The sequence below is a fragment of the Poecilia formosa genome, unplaced genomic scaffold (genome assembly GCF_000485575.1).
Source record: "Poecilia formosa unplaced genomic scaffold, Poecilia_formosa-5.1.2 Scaffold44, whole genome shotgun sequence".
Lineage (NCBI taxonomy): Eukaryota > Metazoa > Chordata > Actinopteri > Cyprinodontiformes > Poeciliidae > Poecilia > Poecilia formosa.
Window position 1 is genome coordinate 1,097,643 of NW_006799983.1, and position 18,812 is coordinate 1,116,454.

Here is an 18,812-nt window from a genome sequence, read left to right on the forward strand (position 1 = left end):
AAACTGGAAGGTGAAGACAAATGTCTTTGTCACTACACCATCGGTTTTATTTTGAACCAGGAAGAAGACTCAGAATGATTCCACTTTTGACAAAAAAAAAAGCACAAAAAGAAGGAAATGGTGAGTTCAAGTTGAGGACCCCAAAGTTTCTTGTAGAATATCATTTGGACTGTTGACAAATGTTGGAGCGTTTTTAGCCATTAACTGCATGCTTACAAAATAAAATATATATATATATATAAAAAAAGCTTTCACAAAAAATGAAACATGACACAAACTGTGAAACCTGGAGAACGCTTGGTTTTCTTCTGGAGCTGCTTTAGTGAAGAGCACAACAAAGTATGAGGACTACAAAAGTATCCTGGGGCAAAACATACCAGCCATTGTCAGAAAACTCAGTCGCAACTAATGAGTCCTCCAATGGATAGTGGGCCAAAACTTACAGCTAAAAGCTCTCAAGAATGACTGAAAAGAAGAAGAAAAAAAAAAAATCCTACTTGAGCCCAGACTGTAAAGCCCATTGAATCTATGGAAGAGTGTCACATTTGTGGTGTGAAGACTCAACCTATCAGCTCTGAGACAGCCTGAACAGTTTTCTCTGGAGGGTTGGGCCCCACATCCTGCTGTGGAAACAAAGGGCTGTGAATTCTGCAGAAGGTGCCACAATTAATCATACGATCCCTTTCTTGTCCATGCCATTTCCATTTGTTTTAATGATATGAATCAATTAACTAAATTAATAACCACAATCAAATTAGACATGCTAGATATGAACTAGGGATGCCATTAAACTTTTGCTAGTTTCAGGTTACTTCAAAAAGAAAAAGCAGTGTTAGCTAGAGCATATCCAGTTCATGCAGATCTCCAGTCTTCTGTTTCACCATGGGCCCTCAGACCAGCTGAGAAGCTGCTGCTGGATGTACCAAAAACTACACTGAAGCTCCGAGGATATTGGGTCTATTCAACCGTGCCTCCAAAACGGTGGAACAAGTTGCCATTAGATAATAGACAGTCTTCTTCTCTTGCTTTTTAAGTTTTTCGTATTACGTCAATTATTTTCTGTGACTTTTGACATGGTACGATTTGATTTTGTTGTCATTTTTGCATGTATTTTCCAACAATCTCTGTAGCATGATTTATTCAACTTTTATTTCATTTTGTATTTTATTGATGTTTATATTTGTGTCTTGGTTTGAACTGATTTTGTACTGTACAGCACTTTGGATAAACAAGTTGTTCATTTAAATGTGCTCTATCAATAAAATTGATCTGAGTTTGAAGATACTTACACATCATGCTGATAGATCCCTTTAGTTATCAGTTGCTTTTTAAAATTAGGATTTAGTATTAAGGGTAACATGAACAACTTAGCAAGTAATACATCTTTCATCAATAAACCCAGAGTTTTAAATTATTCTTGCTGCTGCAGTGCGAACTAAAAGGCACACATAGTAGGGGTCACAATTTGAATGTTGTAGCTAGCCCCACATAATGATTTTCTTTCTAAACTTCTTGCATGGCTTCCTTTGATTAAATGTTCCATCGATCCAACAAGTTAAACTTGAAGGACAAGAAAAAAATCCCCAAAATGTGAAAACTTGTTTGTGTATGTTTGATTTTTTATTTTTTATTCGGTCTTTCCTCTACTATTACATTACGTCACCAGTGCTTCAATTTATCCTGTGTTCTTGTAGAACTTTGTGAGGAACTTAAAACCTCACAAATGTTATTCTGTCAACATCCTGCACACTAGAAACAGAACTTTGTTTTAACAGGTCTTTTAGCAGCATTATGTCACGTTGTTATTATTTCTGATTAATCATGTATTCGTATAGTGAAATAGTTTAAAAGTAGCAACCTGACTATTTGAACAATTGAAGCTTTTAGCATTTCCCCTATGTGACTGAATCTGTGTGGAGACATTAAAGATGAAAGATTTTCAAAACATCCAGTGTAACATTAGGCACAGTTGTTCTCTGCTCATTTGTATTTGACAAAGAGGCAACATGTTTTTTGTTTGATCTGCTATTTATGTACTCTTTGAGATGATAAAGCACTCAACACTGAGATTTTGAAATGCTTCTTTTACATCTATGTACATGTTTTTAGTCATCACTTGTTTATGATGCAATCTCTCCGTTTTTCAGCCACAGTTTTATTTCTATCTTTCCACATTTTGCATAAAAAAATATTCTCTTTGCTAAGCTATCCAAAGGTTGTAAGAGCATCTTCACTCAGGAAAAATTGTTTCATCTTAGCCTCCATGTTAAAAGATTAAAGCAGCAATATCAACTGCGTACCATATGCATCTCAGCCAAGCCTAGTGTAAGGTCGGTATGTTGGCATTTTCTTCACGTGCGAAATGACCACCAGGAATGTTGTTTCCAGCCAAATGACCAGCGAAAAAGTTCATTTTGTCTCACATTAATTGAAAAACAAACGAAACGGCATGCAAAAACAGCATGTAAGAAAATGGTCAAAATATAGTTGGTCACTTTAAAGATCTTCACATTTTTTTAAATAATGAGATAAAAGTCTTAGGATTTAAAAAAGTCAGCAGAGTATAATCTACACATCCAGCAGTCATGCAGTTGTTTCACAATGCAAATGTAAGAGCGTCCGTGTGGAGGATTCAGAATAAGATTATTATTATTTTTTTTTCCCACAGGAAGTACTTCTGGAGCTTTTTTTCTGACTTCCTGTCCTTTCCGTCGTCTGGCTGCTTGTACTGAACCTGGTTCTTCTTGTAAATAGAGAGCCACTGTTGTCATACTCCGTCTCAGAATGGACTGCTAGAACATTAATGCAATTAGCTGGGTCCCCTCATATATTTTATTAACATTCCAGCACTGAACTGGAAATAAATTGATTGATTCGAATAACATTTGGATTTAATTTAACTATATGAACTTAGATATAAATGGGAGTGGTTTATATTGCTCAGTGCCTTAAGGTGCAATAGGTTGTGGATATGTTTTTCAATAAGCAAATTATGTTGAAGGAAACAATGTCGGAAAGTAAAGTTCAGTAAGCTAGATCTAATATTTGAAGATTTGAAAGATTTGATTAGGTCCATCTTCTCTCATGGACCTAACCCTACATAGTGATTTAGAAAACACTGTTGTAAATCAGCTTATGGCTAATAGCCAAAAGTTAAAATGTATTTTACAAATGAGAACAATTCACCAGGAATTGTGTGCTTCTAGAACCACAGAACGTTAGGCTAAGAACATGATAATTACAGTAAGGCCTACAATAATTTGTAGGCCCACAATAATTTGAAAAAGTGCAAATCACTACGATGCAGTCATTTCTGGATTAAAACAAAACGCGTCCAAAACGAGACGGCAACAGGCAAATGAATGCTACAAAACAAAAACAGAAGCATAGAAGATGAAGCGTTTTCTGCGGTTGGAAATGTGCCAGATAACGACTTTAAAAGAAACAGAAACCAACTCAACCGTATGCATTGCTAATGACATTGTTCTCATTAAGGTCAATCACTGGGGCTTCATTAAAATTCATTGAAGCTAAGAATTTTAAGGCGTTGCCTTGATGTGTCGGTGTGGTTTATTCAGCCAACACTAACAAGCTTTCCTGTTCCGAGTGTCAATAAACACACAGCATCTAGAAAGAAGGTCAAGTTGTCACAAACTTCAGTGATGGGAAGAAATAAATAAAGCGGATCTGTAAAACTACAAAGTTTGTTTGGTTGTGTTTTTAAAGTCTTAAAAATGTTCAACTCTATTTGCTTTTCACACTAAAGACTGTAAAATAAGGTGTGCCCAATACATTTCTGTTAACAAAAGGTAGATTTTATTTTCCTTCTCCAACAATCATACAGAGTTATTTTTCCTGGCCTTTTTATATAAGGACTACTCCAGACTATCCATCTATTGTCCTCAATAAATCCTGCCTCCATACTTAATGCCGAACATTCGCCAACAAGTAGAGCTTTATTTATCTACCAAATTATATTTTCCTCTACTCACGCATTGTTACTGTTTACTTGAATATCCCTTTCAAAACAAACCTCTTAAAATTGCAAAGTACTGCCAGTGGCAAACCTGGACATTGTGAGCATGGGCTAATGCTCCCCACTTCCCACAAATCAAAACAATACACTCGCACTTTATACACATGAAACAGATGCGCAATCGTACAACTGGAAATATTTGAGTTAGACCCGGAAGCAGAAGAAACATAACCTCCTGCACAACCATGAAGGATGCAGAAAGTGATTTCTGAATGACGGGTTAACAACAAAACACTTGACTTAACAATCATTGCGCAGCACATATAGTGTTAAAAACAGCTGACCAAACGTACCACACCTCTGGTTGGGTTGATAGGTGAGGGGCTGAGCTTGGCTGCTGTTGCTAGGTAACAGGGCAGTGCCCACAGATTGTGACTTTTGAAAGGTCATTTTCCAATCACCAAAAACCATATCATGTGCCCAGATACTTAAGTTTAAGTTAGTTTATTTGATGTCTCATTTGGATTTAAATTTCACTTTAGCGCATGAATTAATTGCTCTGTGGCTATTCAGCTTTGAATGTGGCTAACTAAAATTAATCAACTATTGTCCATGGTGGCTGAAGACTACGACTCGTGTAAAAAAGGGAAAAAGAAGATCCATGTGTCCAAGTGGCTATGTTATATATTAAAAATGACAGCATGTCAGAAACATTCTGAACAGTACTGCAAGTGGAACCCCAATTTACACATTTTTTAGGAATACACCTGCATTAGCATATTTCTCTGGTACTATATTATGTTCGGTCCATTTGGGAAGAAAAGAAGTTTGATGATAGTTTTTTCATTCCCTTACGTCATTTAAAAGCAAACTATGTTTTTATGCCTGTTTTTCAGCAATAAAGTTTGAAAATATGTAGCTGCCGTGTCAAGGAAAGAAAGTAACACTGACATGAAAATTGAGCTTTTTTTGTCCTGTACACTAAATATATTTTATACATCAGCAAGGAAAGAACAAAGAATAAAAGTCTTCTGGTATTCATCAGTCAGAATATCTAAATGATCAAGTATGTTGATTAGTAGGAGTGTATTATTTTATTTGATAATGTAAGTAAGTCTTCATCAGTGCTGGCAAACCATCAGTGTACAGTAGTAGATATCAGGACATTCTTTAGCATTTACAGAATGTCAACATGCACTTATTTAAACCCTTTCACAATGGTACCTAATGCAAACTGTTTTGACATCAACAGCTGAGACAGCTGCAGTAATGTCAAAAGTGTAGGAAGTCAATGGTGAAACACTTTGTTCTTAAACCTTCGCATCTTACCACACCAATCCAAAGAAGATACACATGTACACATATATGAAAGGGGCATAACTCGGTCAATCTCAGTCTGCTGCAAGCCGAATATCAATGTAAATGTAGAATTATCTTTTGCTATTTCTCTACTGACCCAATCACAAAACAAAACAATGCTTCCCCACTTGTCCATCAACATCATCTCTGCAGCAAAGCAATTAGTCATCATTCGCCTTGTTTTTCTGGCCTCACAGATCCTCTGACTCATTAAATAATTTAAATAATGAGTCTCTAACCCCTGATAGGTCATTTTAGCGCTTTTTAAAGAATTTTGACACCTGATAAAACGCCATCCTGGATAAAGGTGGTTAGTTCTAAAGCCTACGAAAGAAGAATAAAAAACTTCAAGGACATATGTTTATGCTTAGAATTCACAATAGTCAGTAAAGTTTCTAAAATATATAGTTAATGAAGCTCTATCTATCTATCTATCTATCTATCTATCTATCTATCTATCCATCTATCTATCCATCTATCTCAGGCAGAGTCACACTCTAACTCACACTACTGCTGACTTTGACTCAAAAGCAGAGCTAAAACTCTTGGTCTAAAACTGATGGTCTGGATGTTCTTCTGTTCGCTGCGTCAAGTCATTACAGAACACCATGTCATTAGCTGATGGTGAAGTCATCTATTACAGCTAAGAGGAAATACACTAAAGGTGAGGCCAAATGATTCCAGCCTCAAGAAGTTCAGATCATCTGAAGGGCAGTGATTCTTCTTTTTCTATAAAACAAAAGGTTCATTTAACATCTGCTTTAAATTCAATGTAAAAAATAAAGTAGTAGGTTAAAAAAAATATGTCATCCACAATGATAGTTTTCTCTTACAATCCGTTTTCTTTCATTGAAAATTATTTATTCACAAAATAAAATCTTTATAAATAAAAATCTTTAATAAAATGGTTAATACAACGCTAAAAAAAAAAGGGAAAAACAAGTCTCCATACCCAAATATGATTCATTTTTGCCAGTGCATTGTCACTGAGGATTAAGAAAAAATGTTTTCTAATGTTTTTAAGATTTTGCTTTGAATCTCTCCATGTATGGGCTAAAATAGTAGTGCAGAACCAGATGGAAACACTTTGGCTGGGAAATGGTAGAAACAATCACAAAAAAGAAAAAAGTTGCATGGCTGTTAGGTGATTGCATTTATCGTTGCATTATCATTATTATTATTATTATTATTATTGTAATTTAACAGAGAGAGAAGCTCTGAATCTATTCCAAAGCCAGTGTCTGTTTTAGCAGAGAGACAAGGAGCAAACGGTGGCATCTAGAACTTGATCTTAATATTTGTAATGAGGAATTCCATAGGCAAAAGTCTCTAATTATTTGGGTTTATTTTGAGTGGAAGTGATAAATTCGTTCCATGCCAGGTTTTGCGATAGTAATAACAGGGTGAATATATTCTTATAATATGTTTTCCTCAACAGTTTACTCCAGCATGCTGAAGTTTTCAATTAAGTTTTAATTCAGTTTGTTTATACAGCAGCAAGTCTCAAGAAACGTCATCTGGAAGCATATTTCTATTTAAGGTAATAGAAATATGAAATGCTAGGACCTTGGGGTCAAAATGTGCAACTCTAACTTCACTTTGTGTAGGCAGGGATCACTTAGCCTGTCCATTGCTGCCCTACTCAATTCCACTTGTTTCCAATCACGATTCACTGCACAGTTTGGCCTTTCTCCCATTTACCTGGATTCCTCCGGTAGATTTTCTATCAGGCCAATCAGCAAACAGAAGAAGTTGTGGAAGATGATGTTGATTTTCTGCGCTACTTTAGAACTACAATGCCTGTAGTTTTAGCGATGGCAGTGAGACCGAATGAATCAGTTCAGTCCGTATTGATCATGCTTCCAAACATTGAATTAACATTAACAGCTGTCTTGTGCAACTCAGCGTTTCTCTCTTCACAGTGCGGGATGGTTGTTTACAGTACATGTAATTTCCCATAAGGTTCATAATGCCAAACTGACATTACATATGTCACAGACAATGTAACGTGACAATGTCTGTGACACGTTTTAAATCATTAAAACGTTAGGGTACGTGGAAAAGATTTAAAACTTCAACAAACTCCATGCCTCAAAGAAGCAATCGTTTCTCAATAGCCGATAGCTTAGACCCTCTGTATGAAGCAAAGCAGAGTACGAAAGGCTAGTTTTTAAACTTTAAAACTTTATCAAAAAAAAGAAAACGAACCTAAAAATGTAACCAAATATTACATATTCACAATTATTGTGAGTCATCTTTCTTTTTCTTTATAAGTCCTAATTAGGATAGGAGAATGACAATAATAGAGTGTCATTTTGGAAGCTGCTGGGACAAAGAATGGTGGCACAACATTGTCTCTTTTGGTAAATGTCAAGGTTTTGTTCAGCCCTTGTCTAAACTTGAAAATGACCTTATTAGACCTTATTATGTACACAAAGGAAAACTACCTCTTTTGCTCTTCTTTTATGTTTTTAGCCCTGTTCTCTTTTTGCTTTTTTTTTCATAATTTCTCTCTGACGTAGTAAATGTGAGAGGAGGTTTCTTTCTCAAATTACATGGAAACCGTCAACATTTGCTTGAATGTCTGCTGGCATTTTCTGACGCACCAATGTTTGTACTCTAAATCAGAGTGGTCAGGAACACGGCTTCGCTACACCAGGAAAATATGCAATGGATAATCCTTTGTGAATTTAGAAATGGTGTCAAACCTACCTTGGTTTAAGCTACCTTTGCTGTTCAATCATCTTCAATAAGTCTCAGTCTCATTCTCCTTGACCTCTGACATCACCAATCTATTTTCATCCCAACAACCACAACCGGATACGTTTTTGTGTGAAAACACTAGTAGATTATAGATGGTAGTTTCTGAAATTATCCAAGCAGCCTCTCTGATACCAACAACCAATCCACATTCACAGAAAAACACCCTTGTCCTTCTTAATTTCAGCTTTTATGTTCATGTTACAGGATTGGCTTTGTAAAAAGGGTATATTTAAAATAAGTGTTTATTGAACATTTAACAGACTGATTTAATAAATAGTAATGATGGAAGGTTAAGATTTGATTCAACTCAAAGAAGAAAAAGATGGTGTCAGGAATGCAGACCTGGCTGATTTGCAAGATGCATGGCATGGCTTAGGTTAGAGCTTATTGTCTTTGAAAATTAAAAGGAGAAAGATGACAAAGCAAGCAGTAATTCCAGAGAACTCCAGTCAGTGAGATGGGAGTGGATCTCCAGAGAGAGATATTTATGCTATATCTTTATACTAATATTATTTGGCAAGCAATTACATCTGTATTCAAAATGCCTAGCCAGCCTATAATTGAAAATGACACCGAATGCTTGGCTACAGGACGGTTTGATTAAATGAAGAATGTCATACTCTAGTCTTGACTCATTATACTCCAGCTTTTATTGTTGGCAGGGATAAATGATGAATATCAATAGCATGAGATTGATTCAAACATAGTCATATATGCAATATTAGACAAATACTTTGTGTAAACTTATCACTATTTAATTATTGTTGAAATGAAGTGATTCCCCATGCTGTCCATACTACAGTATGTAACATTATACATGTTTATCATCATTCTCTGTTTTAATGTACGTGGACACATGATACTTAACATGCAGGCAGATGCTTGTTACTGCTTCTTGGCTTAATCAAAGCAACACTAATATCAGAAACTTGGAAAGTCAGAAGAGGCGCAATCCATAACACGAGAGATAGAGGTGTGGGTTAGTGGAAGCAGGGGGTTTATTTAAGCCCCTGGTTTAAGTCCAAACCTTTTGAATATGTAAATAAATGAGCCAAAGATAAAAAAAAAAAAACGTGGCTAGAAAAAAAAGCAAGGATGTAGGATGCGAGAGGGAGGAGGGGAAATAAAAGAGGGGAGCGGCATGAACAAGTGAGTAAGCGATCAAGGGAAAGAGAGCGAGAGAGGGAGAGAAAGAGAGAGAGCACTCTGAATTGTGAGTGGCTTACGACACTCAGTGAACAGAAGGTGCTTCTGCATGCGCTGTCAGTGTACTGGTCTGCTGCAAGGGATTGCTCGCTCCTTCGCTTCCCACATTTACCGCCCCTGCCTGCCGGACCAGCACCAGCCTCCAGCAGCCTCTTCCAGCTGGCTGACAAAACATTTGGAGAGCAAGGGAGTGAACAAAACCTGCGAACCACAGGGGATGCACATCGCCTATAAACAGATACCAGCCACTGGGATGACAAGGAATGCTGTTACACAAGAAAACTGAGAAGAGGAGTCACCTCTGCAATATATATTTTTTTTGTCTTGCTTTCGTCACAGGAGACACGATTAACAGCTTAAATGGATTTAAACCTCAAAAGACAGTGATTTCTTGCTGAGACAAACAGCAAAACGTTTCAACAGCTCAGCTGAAACTTAATCAGAGAGGAGAAAAGAGCGACACTCAAATTATTCTTCATCGGTTTTTCTTGTTGCTTTGGTTGTCTCTTCTTCCCTCTGATCCTTGCAGCAGAAGGCTGCAGAGGAGCAAAAGAGACAGAGCTCATGCATGCAGACGGGGGAACTTGCACTTCCTACCATCTCGCTGAAAGCTACTTGGATTCTTCCTCTTTCTGGCTCTTTCACTCGAAGAGAACTAAGACATTGTAAGCCTGCCAAGGATCTGGTGTCCACTGAAAAGAGAAAAGGTGGGGGGGATGTGTGCCACAGTGGGGTCTTTTTTCAGATTCGTACATAATTAGTGTTGTGGCACAAAGCAAGATGCTAAATGGAGATTGTCAGCTTTTGGATAGGGGTGAGTAAGAATCATTTTGAATAAGAGCGACTGGAAAGGACAGTTTCATTTTTCATCCCCTCTACTCTCCACCCACTGCCGAATATCTCTCATTGGCAAAACAGAACTGCTCTTTATTTTTCACATTTTGGACAAAAGACCTGTCGTTGGACTGCATAAAATAAATATATCCATCTCTGCAAATAAAATACAAAGACCAAATGAATTCAACAGTTTAATCACATATGTTGGAAAAAATGATCTGAGAGGTGCAAAAATAATATCCAGAGTGGTTCAATGGACATTTTCTCCCTGACATTCCTGGATATTTATGCTAATGGATTTCCTCCTAATTGGACTGTACTTAAAGTGGCCACTGAAGAAACCCCCCGGGTTGATACTGTGCTCATTGGGTATTTTTCTGAGAACTGTTTCCTTGGCAGAGGCGGTTTGTCCAAGGCTGTGCCGCTGCGACAGCAAGCTGCTGTACTGCGAGGGGCTCAACCTCACAGACATCCCCCGCAATCTGAGCAGTGCCATGGGCCTGTCTATGAGAGAGAACAACTTGACCGAACTGCGTGAAGGCCAACTAGCTGGTCTGTCACAGCTAACCTGGCTTTATCTAGATCATAACAACATTGACATTGTAGAGGAGGGTGCATTTGAGAGGCTGAGACGGGTCAAGGAGTTGGACCTGAGCAGCAATCGGATTGAGAGTCTGCCAAATGGTACCTTCAGGCCCCTCCCAAACCTACGCATTTTGGATCTCTCATACAACAGGCTGCAGGCACTCGAGCCCGACCTGTTCCATGGCCTTAGAAAGCTCACCAATTTGCATTTGCGCTACAACACACTCAAATTTGTGCCAGTGCGTATTTTTCAAGACTGCAGGAGCATGCAGTTTCTGGACTTGGGATACAACCAACTACAGAGCCTGGCAAGGAATTCCTTTGCTGGTCTTTTCAAGTTGACTGAGTTGCATCTTGAGCACAATGAGTTGGTCAAAGTCAACCTAGCCCATTTTCCTCGTCTCATCTCTTTACGTACCCTTTACATGCACAACAATCACGCCACAATTGTTGTCAACACCCTGGAGTGGACCTGGCATTTTTTAGAGAAGATTGACTTGTCAGCCAACGAAATCGAGTACATTGAGCCACATGTTTTTGAGAGTACTCCCAACCTGAAGGTGCTGATGCTTGACTCGAATCGCTTGGCTTCTTTGGACCAACGCATCCTGGATTCGTGGTCGTCTCTGGACAGCATTACCCTGGCAGGCAATGACTGGGAGTGCAGCCGCAATGTGTGTGCCTTGGCCTCTTGGCTGAGTGCCTTCAGAGGCCAGCGTGACAGCTCCCTGCTGTGTTCAAGCCCCGACACTGCACAGGGTGAGGATGTGTTGGATGCAGTCTATGCTTTTCAGCTATGTGATTCGTCGGCAGAGGTGACCACAGCAGGCCTGTATACATCAACAAGGGATCTGGCCAAGGGTGGCTCTGTGTTTCTTGGACCTTTTACCCCAAATCCGTATGAGGGTGAGGGCAGTGAGGTGGTCACAAGTTCTTATACTGTCACAGTGGGCCACGACGACCTGGAAAGCACCATGCAGATCCACAAGGTAGTGACTGGTACCATGGCACTCATCTTCTCCTTTCTCATCGTAGTTCTCATTCTGTACGTGGCATGGAAGTGCTTTCCAGCTGGAATAAGGCAACTGAGGCAGTGCTTCAGCAGTCAGCGCCGTAAGCAGAAGCAAAAGCAAAGCATGCAGCAGATGGCTGCAATTTCCACACCGGAGTACTATGTTGACTATAAACCTAACCACATTGAGGGAGCTTTGGTTATCATTAACGAATACGGCTCTTGCACTTGCCAGCAGCAACCTTCACGAGAATGTGAGGTGTGACTGTGCTTTTTGACTACGTCTTTACCTGTGATTATGTGGATATACAGTAAATCCCTTTTTGGATACTAAAGAGAGGGAGATGTTGTAGAACAAAAGGGAATTATTTCATCTTTTGGACACTTTTTACACAGCTTTTCACTGTGATGTAGAGGGAGTATGCTTTACATGGCTGACTATGGTGGATTTATGGCTACTGCTCTCTACTGCTAATTTGAAATCAAAAAGCATAATGGGCACCTGGCAATGGGACGTGTTGATGCTCTGATGAAAAACAGAAAGGAATATGTTTTGTGTACTGGGAGCTTTTCTCTCATGGAAGGATATTTGAGCTTTAACGTGTCTTTCTATTTCAGAACATTTAAATATTGTTTAAAGATAAACTGGAGACAAACAAGATGAGAAAAAAAATATGGAAAAGAAAATCAGCAAACCATTTGTATTATGGTGCATACAATATTTGAGGAGCATTTAAAATATAAAAAAACTGTTTAATTAAAAATGTAAAAATAAAAGTCTGTAAAATATGCTAAAAGAAATGCAAGTGTGGAGAAATTGAAAAAAAAGATAATCTATTTCTTTTGTAAAGTACAAAAAATGTTTAAATAAATGAACCACTATTCACAGTACACTCATTTTGTATGTGAGAAGCCTGTCCCAGTGGAAGAACGACAATAGATGTTAGTCTTTGTGCTCCTGGACAAGAGAGCCATGATTCTACAGTATATCAAACCAAAAAAAATAATAAAAATAAAAAAAAGAGGAAAAAGAAATTGATGAAATACTGGGGAAAAAAAATTAATTGAAAGAGGCAAACCGATATCTCCATTTCATCTCAAATTGCTTCAGCCACATTTGTTGGTTTACCATTCATTTTGTTGTCTTGTTATCAGCTGAGTTTCTTCCTCATTCCTTCACTGTGAACAGATTCAAAATAATCAATTTCAATTTTGTAAGCATGTTTTAATTTAATTTTATTACGTCGCCGCTCGTGTTGCATTGAAGTAAAGGAAGCAGAAAGATCATATTCTAGAGCGTTCACCACCATTTGGCTGCCATATAATAATAGAGTCGCATCATTTGGCCAATTTAAAACACACAAATTCTTCAATCATTTAAACCATGAACATGTAGATAAAAATGTAATTCAAGTAGTGTCAGAACTCCTGAGGAGATTATCCACCAGCTTCAAGCAATATTTGCACATGCGGTGTTTACCACTGTGTTTTCATGTGATATAAAATGTTTGTTGAATACAAGGCCATGCAGAGGTGTGTATGTGTGTGTAAATCTTCCTCTGGTCTTCACTGTGTAAATTAGTGCAAACTAAGAGATGTGGTGTTTCCTGGCTACTGTGAAATGAACAGTTTGCTGCGTGAAACGAGGGGATGGGGGGTTTGGTTGATCACCACCACTGCAGAAAGAGGTAACAGACTGCTCTCTAGTGTGCATATTCTCATACTGTGGCTGCATCTTACATTCCGTTCACCATGTTCTGCAGACTCCTACGGCAGGGGCAGCGTAGATATACCGAATTTGCAAATGCTTTTCTGTGAAAACGATAATTTTGCATCATTCTGTGTTATTTTGAAATAAATTTAAAAAAAAGATGTTTACGATTTGTAAGTCAGCAGGAATAAAGTGTTTAAGAAATCACTGACAATCATTACATGCTCAGTTTCAAAAGGACTACTTTCTTTACCTTGTTCAAGTTCCTAAAAACAAGCCTAAGCATAAATGGTAAGCTTGTATTTCTCAAGAATATCCATTTAAGTTACCCTCAAAAATGGCCATTTCACAGTGGAGAATGGTTTAGTTTGGTTTAAATTGGTGAAACATGTTATAGGTGATATAAAGCCTGGAGGTAAGATCAGCCTAATGAAGAGTGATGAGAACTGAAGGTCCCTCAGGCAATTACATGTCTGAAAGTGGGGAGAAAATAATTTGGCAGTAATTTAGGATAACCTTGAATAATAATTAAAAAAAAAAGATACTACTCATTCTGAAATAGAATATATGCAACAGAAAACCTTTGCAACTGGGAAACGTCTTGACATTATCTGTTGAAATATCACCCAATGCCTTTAATGTTACAAAAATGTTTAACTTAGCAGACATCATAAACTTGTTTTCTTCACAATAAAATTAACTGTCCAAAAAGATTCATGTTAGGGTGAAGGGGGTTTTGTTTAGTTTAACTTGGTAGAACATTTTAGTGGTGACACAAAGCCTGACAATAAGCTTAGCCTGAAGCAAAGAGGATTTCATTTCCCCGAGTCAATAAAGTGTCTGAATGTTTGACAAAAAAAATAACTTGGCAGTAATTTAGGATTATTTTACCTTAAATGTGAAACTGCGTATCATTACATAGTTTGATATTGTGTTCACATTGTTCCAAAGAGAATTTTCAATTTATACAACAAATTTCCATCTCACAAAGGTTCTAAGTAAAATAGATTAAACAAATGGTAAACCTGTGACAGTATTTTGCAAAAGTTTTACAGAAATGTAACAAAATTCATTCTAGAGGGGTAAAAGAATTAGCTAGACACATCTGGCAAACTAGATTTTCTGCCTTCTTTGACATCCAGTCAAAGTACTAATATTGAAAAGATGGAACAGCTCAGGTTATCTCAGCATTTATGAGCATACACACAACCCTTCCTAGCATTGTTGAAAATGAATGAATTAATAATTACTATCAAACCAGTTAGGTGAAATTTACGTGTCAAACCTGACGTACAGTGTCCACAATGTTGCATGGTAATGTTTTTAGTAAGTAAAAAGTTGATTAACTTCGTTGAACACATTTATTGTCGGTACGAGGTACTAAAGTAGCAAAAAGCACCTCTCTCTGCAGTTTTTTTGCCGTGAGCCATGCTTTTCGAGAACAATAATGGCTCAAAGTTGCCATGTGGGAATTTATGATCCATTTCATATTTATGGTAGCAAAGGTGTTCCACTTTAAGACTCAACATGGCCGTTAATTATATCCTGTCAGATCATGAGGATGCAAATGACTGCTGTAGCAATCATGACTGGGACTAAGATTTATTTCATCCCCACATCCTGTCAAGAATTTCAGCTCTGTTTGAGTCCTTTACAGGACCTTAAACATGCAACTGCAGGGTAAATTTGAGGCTGAGGCCTCATTTATATAAATATTAGATGATACCCGACATTGAGGGCTGGGACTGGTGTGGCTATTGATTTCATTTCACTCTTTTCTTAAACAAGCAAGCAGGGCGAAAGGTGATCGAGAATGGCTTTGAATATTTTAATAGCTTTGAGTCTTTGGGGCCGACATTAAAAACTACTTTGGAATTCTTTCTACCTCTGCTCACCTTTACCTCTCGTCTCTTTTCACTCTCTGTGTTTGTAAGGTGGAGCGAATAAGGGGAAAAACATCAATTCATCTAACTGACAACAGATCAAATCTCTGCTTGACCCGAGCTTGAGGTGATGATTCCCAGAAGGGAGATAGGTGCTCTCAGACAGCATCCATTATGAATGTCTTGATTGATGATCCTCAGTAAAAATCAATACAGATGAGCGGTAACCAAAAGGATCACAGTGGCAATAATGTGTTCGACCTTCCTTTAAATTTTCACAACTAAATAATTTGTAGTACAGAAACCATCCAGTACTTTGAGGAGTAATAAATGTTTCACATTCCAACTGCATGATACAAGCACTAATGAGGTTGAGATTTATTTTTTTTTTAAATAAATCACAACATTGTGTTGTTTTGCTTAAAGGTAGTACACGAGGGGAGCAGAACATGTCAGAAGTGCAGCTATTTTAGATGTGCTAAATGATATTCAGGCCACAAATGCCAAGTCATTGTTTTGTGTGCAACATTTTATGTTTGAAATGACAGACACAGTCATGATTCTTCAACAGATATCCATGTAAAGTCTGTCACTGACTCCACCTTTAATGTCAATAAAGGTAGAGTTATGTCAGAAAAATGAAATGGTAGAACAATGAGATGGTTTTGTTTGCACAAAGAGTAAATAATTCAGTGGATTTCAATCTATTTTAAAAGTACAGCTAACAGCATTAAAAATGTGTATTTTTAACATTTCAGCAGTTAACAGTCACCCATCAGGTAAATTTAAGACAAAATGATGACAGAGTAGATATTGCTGTATTTTTTTAAACTTGTTACATTAGCAGTACTTGGTTCATCCTTCCTGTTAACTGCTGAAAACTCTGTTCTCTCTTTCTTCCTTGCAGCCTGATTGAACTAGAGACAAGTCAGAGACAAGTCAGGAGACGAGTCAGGAGGAGGACGAGAGGACTCTTTTTAAGTAGTTTTCAGCAGATTTTGAGCTTCCCTTAAGTAAAGTTTTAAGCAGCTTCCTGGTTCTGGAAAACATTTTTGAACGGTCTTCCTGCGGTAACAACTTCCATATTGATGAGATTTACTTTTACTTGGCAACATTTAAGTATATATATATATATTTTATTTTATCTTATTTTTTTTGCCTTTCCAATAAGTTGGTCAAGGTGAAAAGCACCCAGTCCCAATGATAAAGACTAACTGGTGCATTACCAGCAAAGAGCTCTTGTGTGTGCACCGTGACGGTATGTGTGAATGGTTAAGCTGCACCATCAAACAGAACCTGCAGACTCAAACTGTATGGAGAGCTGCCAACTGCATTATCTATAAACACGTTAGCCACACAATCAATCAGCAAGCGCAGCAGTCGGAGCTGTCAGACTCTTGTGCCTTGTTGAGAACAGAGCAAACCAGGTTTCAAATTACAAAAACAAAGGCAGAACGTAAAGCACACAAAAGGTGATGCCTTCACTTTTGTGTCAGAGTGTCAGCACTAAGTCCCTAAACAGCAGTGTCAGTGATAAAATGTCAATCTGCACATCTTCAGGAAACGACTTGCATTTCGACTTACAGCAAGAAAGCCCTTAGAGATGCAAGCAGATCCTTAAAAAATAAATTAACCCGGCTTCCTGTGAGAGGTATTGATCAGGCAACATTCTGCTTTCTCATTGCGACTGGGACCGTTGCGGCATAATAAACACTTAACACCCCCTCATAACTGGATGGAGAGCTAAATCATGGGTGGCAGCGTGTACCGCAGTGGGTTGTAAGAAGCTGATGATGACTAACGACAGAGTGGGGGCGGCTTTCCTCAGCTTCTTTTTTAACAGGTGGGGTTTGAAGGATCAATATCTTAATCATTATCAACATTCTCTTTAAAATACAAAATCTCTCTCTTTTACCCATTCCCTTTGTTGTGTTTTTATCTTTTTTTCTCAGATCCTGATTGCTAACAATGTCACATAATCCACTAACACAATCCTGGTATTTATATAACCTACATACAAACTGGGGATTAATTAAAACAGGGCATACCCAGGGACTTTTTACATTTAAATGCAGAAATGAAGCATAGATGTGAAACACACAGTCAAAAAAGCAAGTTCACAGAAAAAAAAAAATGCCAATGGTCCAGTAGAGAAGTGTAATTGTATTCATTACATAGACTAACTCTCCAGGCAGCCTATAGGTCTTGCTTCCCACTGCTTCATTTACATGCACCACGCAGATCGAACGCTGAATTAATAACAATGACTCAGGAGTCATTATTCTAACACAAATACAGCACTGTAGGAAAAGAAAGTTATTGCTGCTGCTAAATATGAAACTTGATAAGAAATGGGGTTAAGGTTATCTGTTGAATATTTAGACTGACAGACAGTGGCTAAGTTTATTACTATAATTGCTTTTTCCTGTAGAAATTCAAATGCTTTGGCTGGATTAGCCTGTGCTGATGAGCTGCCTTGCTTTTAACATTACCATCGGGGTGAGTGGGTGAGATAATACACGGGCTAACAACAGCTGGGTCTGCATCTGGGGCTTCATGTAACCTGTATAAGAGCAGATGTGGGTCAGTGCCTTATATCCAGCGCATTAGCGTGGCTGAACGACACAGCTTTATCTCTGGCAGGACACAGGATTTTCTACTCATTTATCATTGTTACTCATACCTTTGGTGGAAAAAACCCCCCAGCAAAGCTGATTGGATATTGAACAAATCCAAGACAATAAAGGCTAAACATGTCAACACCTCATACGCATGAACTGATGTGGTTTCTTAATCCATGTTTGTTGCAGACGGCAGAGGTTCTAAAAATTGTTTCTGCTGCAGACGTGTGACACACAAGATACTGGTATTAGGAGTGCTCTGATAATGCTGTAACATAAAGACTTACTCAGCTACAGAAATATGTCTAAGTGCACTAATGGCTGTGATATATAAAATATTTTGGAGGCAAATTTAATACACACGGTTATCTTCCAATAGAAATGGCTTATCGGGAGATTATTTTGGCAGAGCTTGACAGGATGGCTGGACCAAAAATAAATAAATAAATAAATAAATAAATAAAGTGTCTCCAATTAGTATCAATGCCGATTAAATTACATTATGTTGAAGACATACAGTCAAGCGGAAAAATGTAGAAAGCAGCCAAGAAAGTCAAGTAATTTTAAACGCGGTGGTTTCTAATTGATGGACACATATCCCTGGTCTGAACTATTTATGTCAGCTGTTCTTAACTAAATATGTCCAGCTTTGCTTGGAGTGTCGCATAATTTCAAAAGACATGAGAAATTGCACAATGTTTATGAACTGGCATGGTAAGCGAGTTTATGTCAAACATATCTTCCAACACATAATTTATTAACAAAAGTTAGCTCAAAAAGTCAAACTCATCCGTGGACAGAAGCATTTCTATTTCTCCTCCTGAAACTCTTGAATGAACTTTGCTTCTCGACCAAATAA

The 18,812-nt window shown here is 37.8% G+C and overlaps 2 protein-coding genes across 2 annotated transcripts in view; one reads left to right on the top strand and one right to left on the bottom strand.

Annotated features, from left to right (window-relative positions):
- The window catches only part of ctnna2 (catenin (cadherin-associated protein), alpha 2), a 257,593-nt gene that overhangs the window by 155,557 nt on the left and 83,224 nt on the right, over positions 1–18,812 (bottom strand). The gene's annotated exons all lie outside the window — the stretch shown is intronic.
- lrrtm1 (leucine rich repeat transmembrane neuronal 1) lies at positions 9,312–12,480 on the top strand. Its single transcript, XM_007551840.2, has one exon. The coding sequence runs from the start codon at positions 10,429–10,431 to the stop codon at positions 12,001–12,003; it is 1,575 nt and encodes a 524-aa protein (XP_007551902.1). The 5' UTR covers positions 9,312–10,428; the 3' UTR covers positions 12,004–12,480.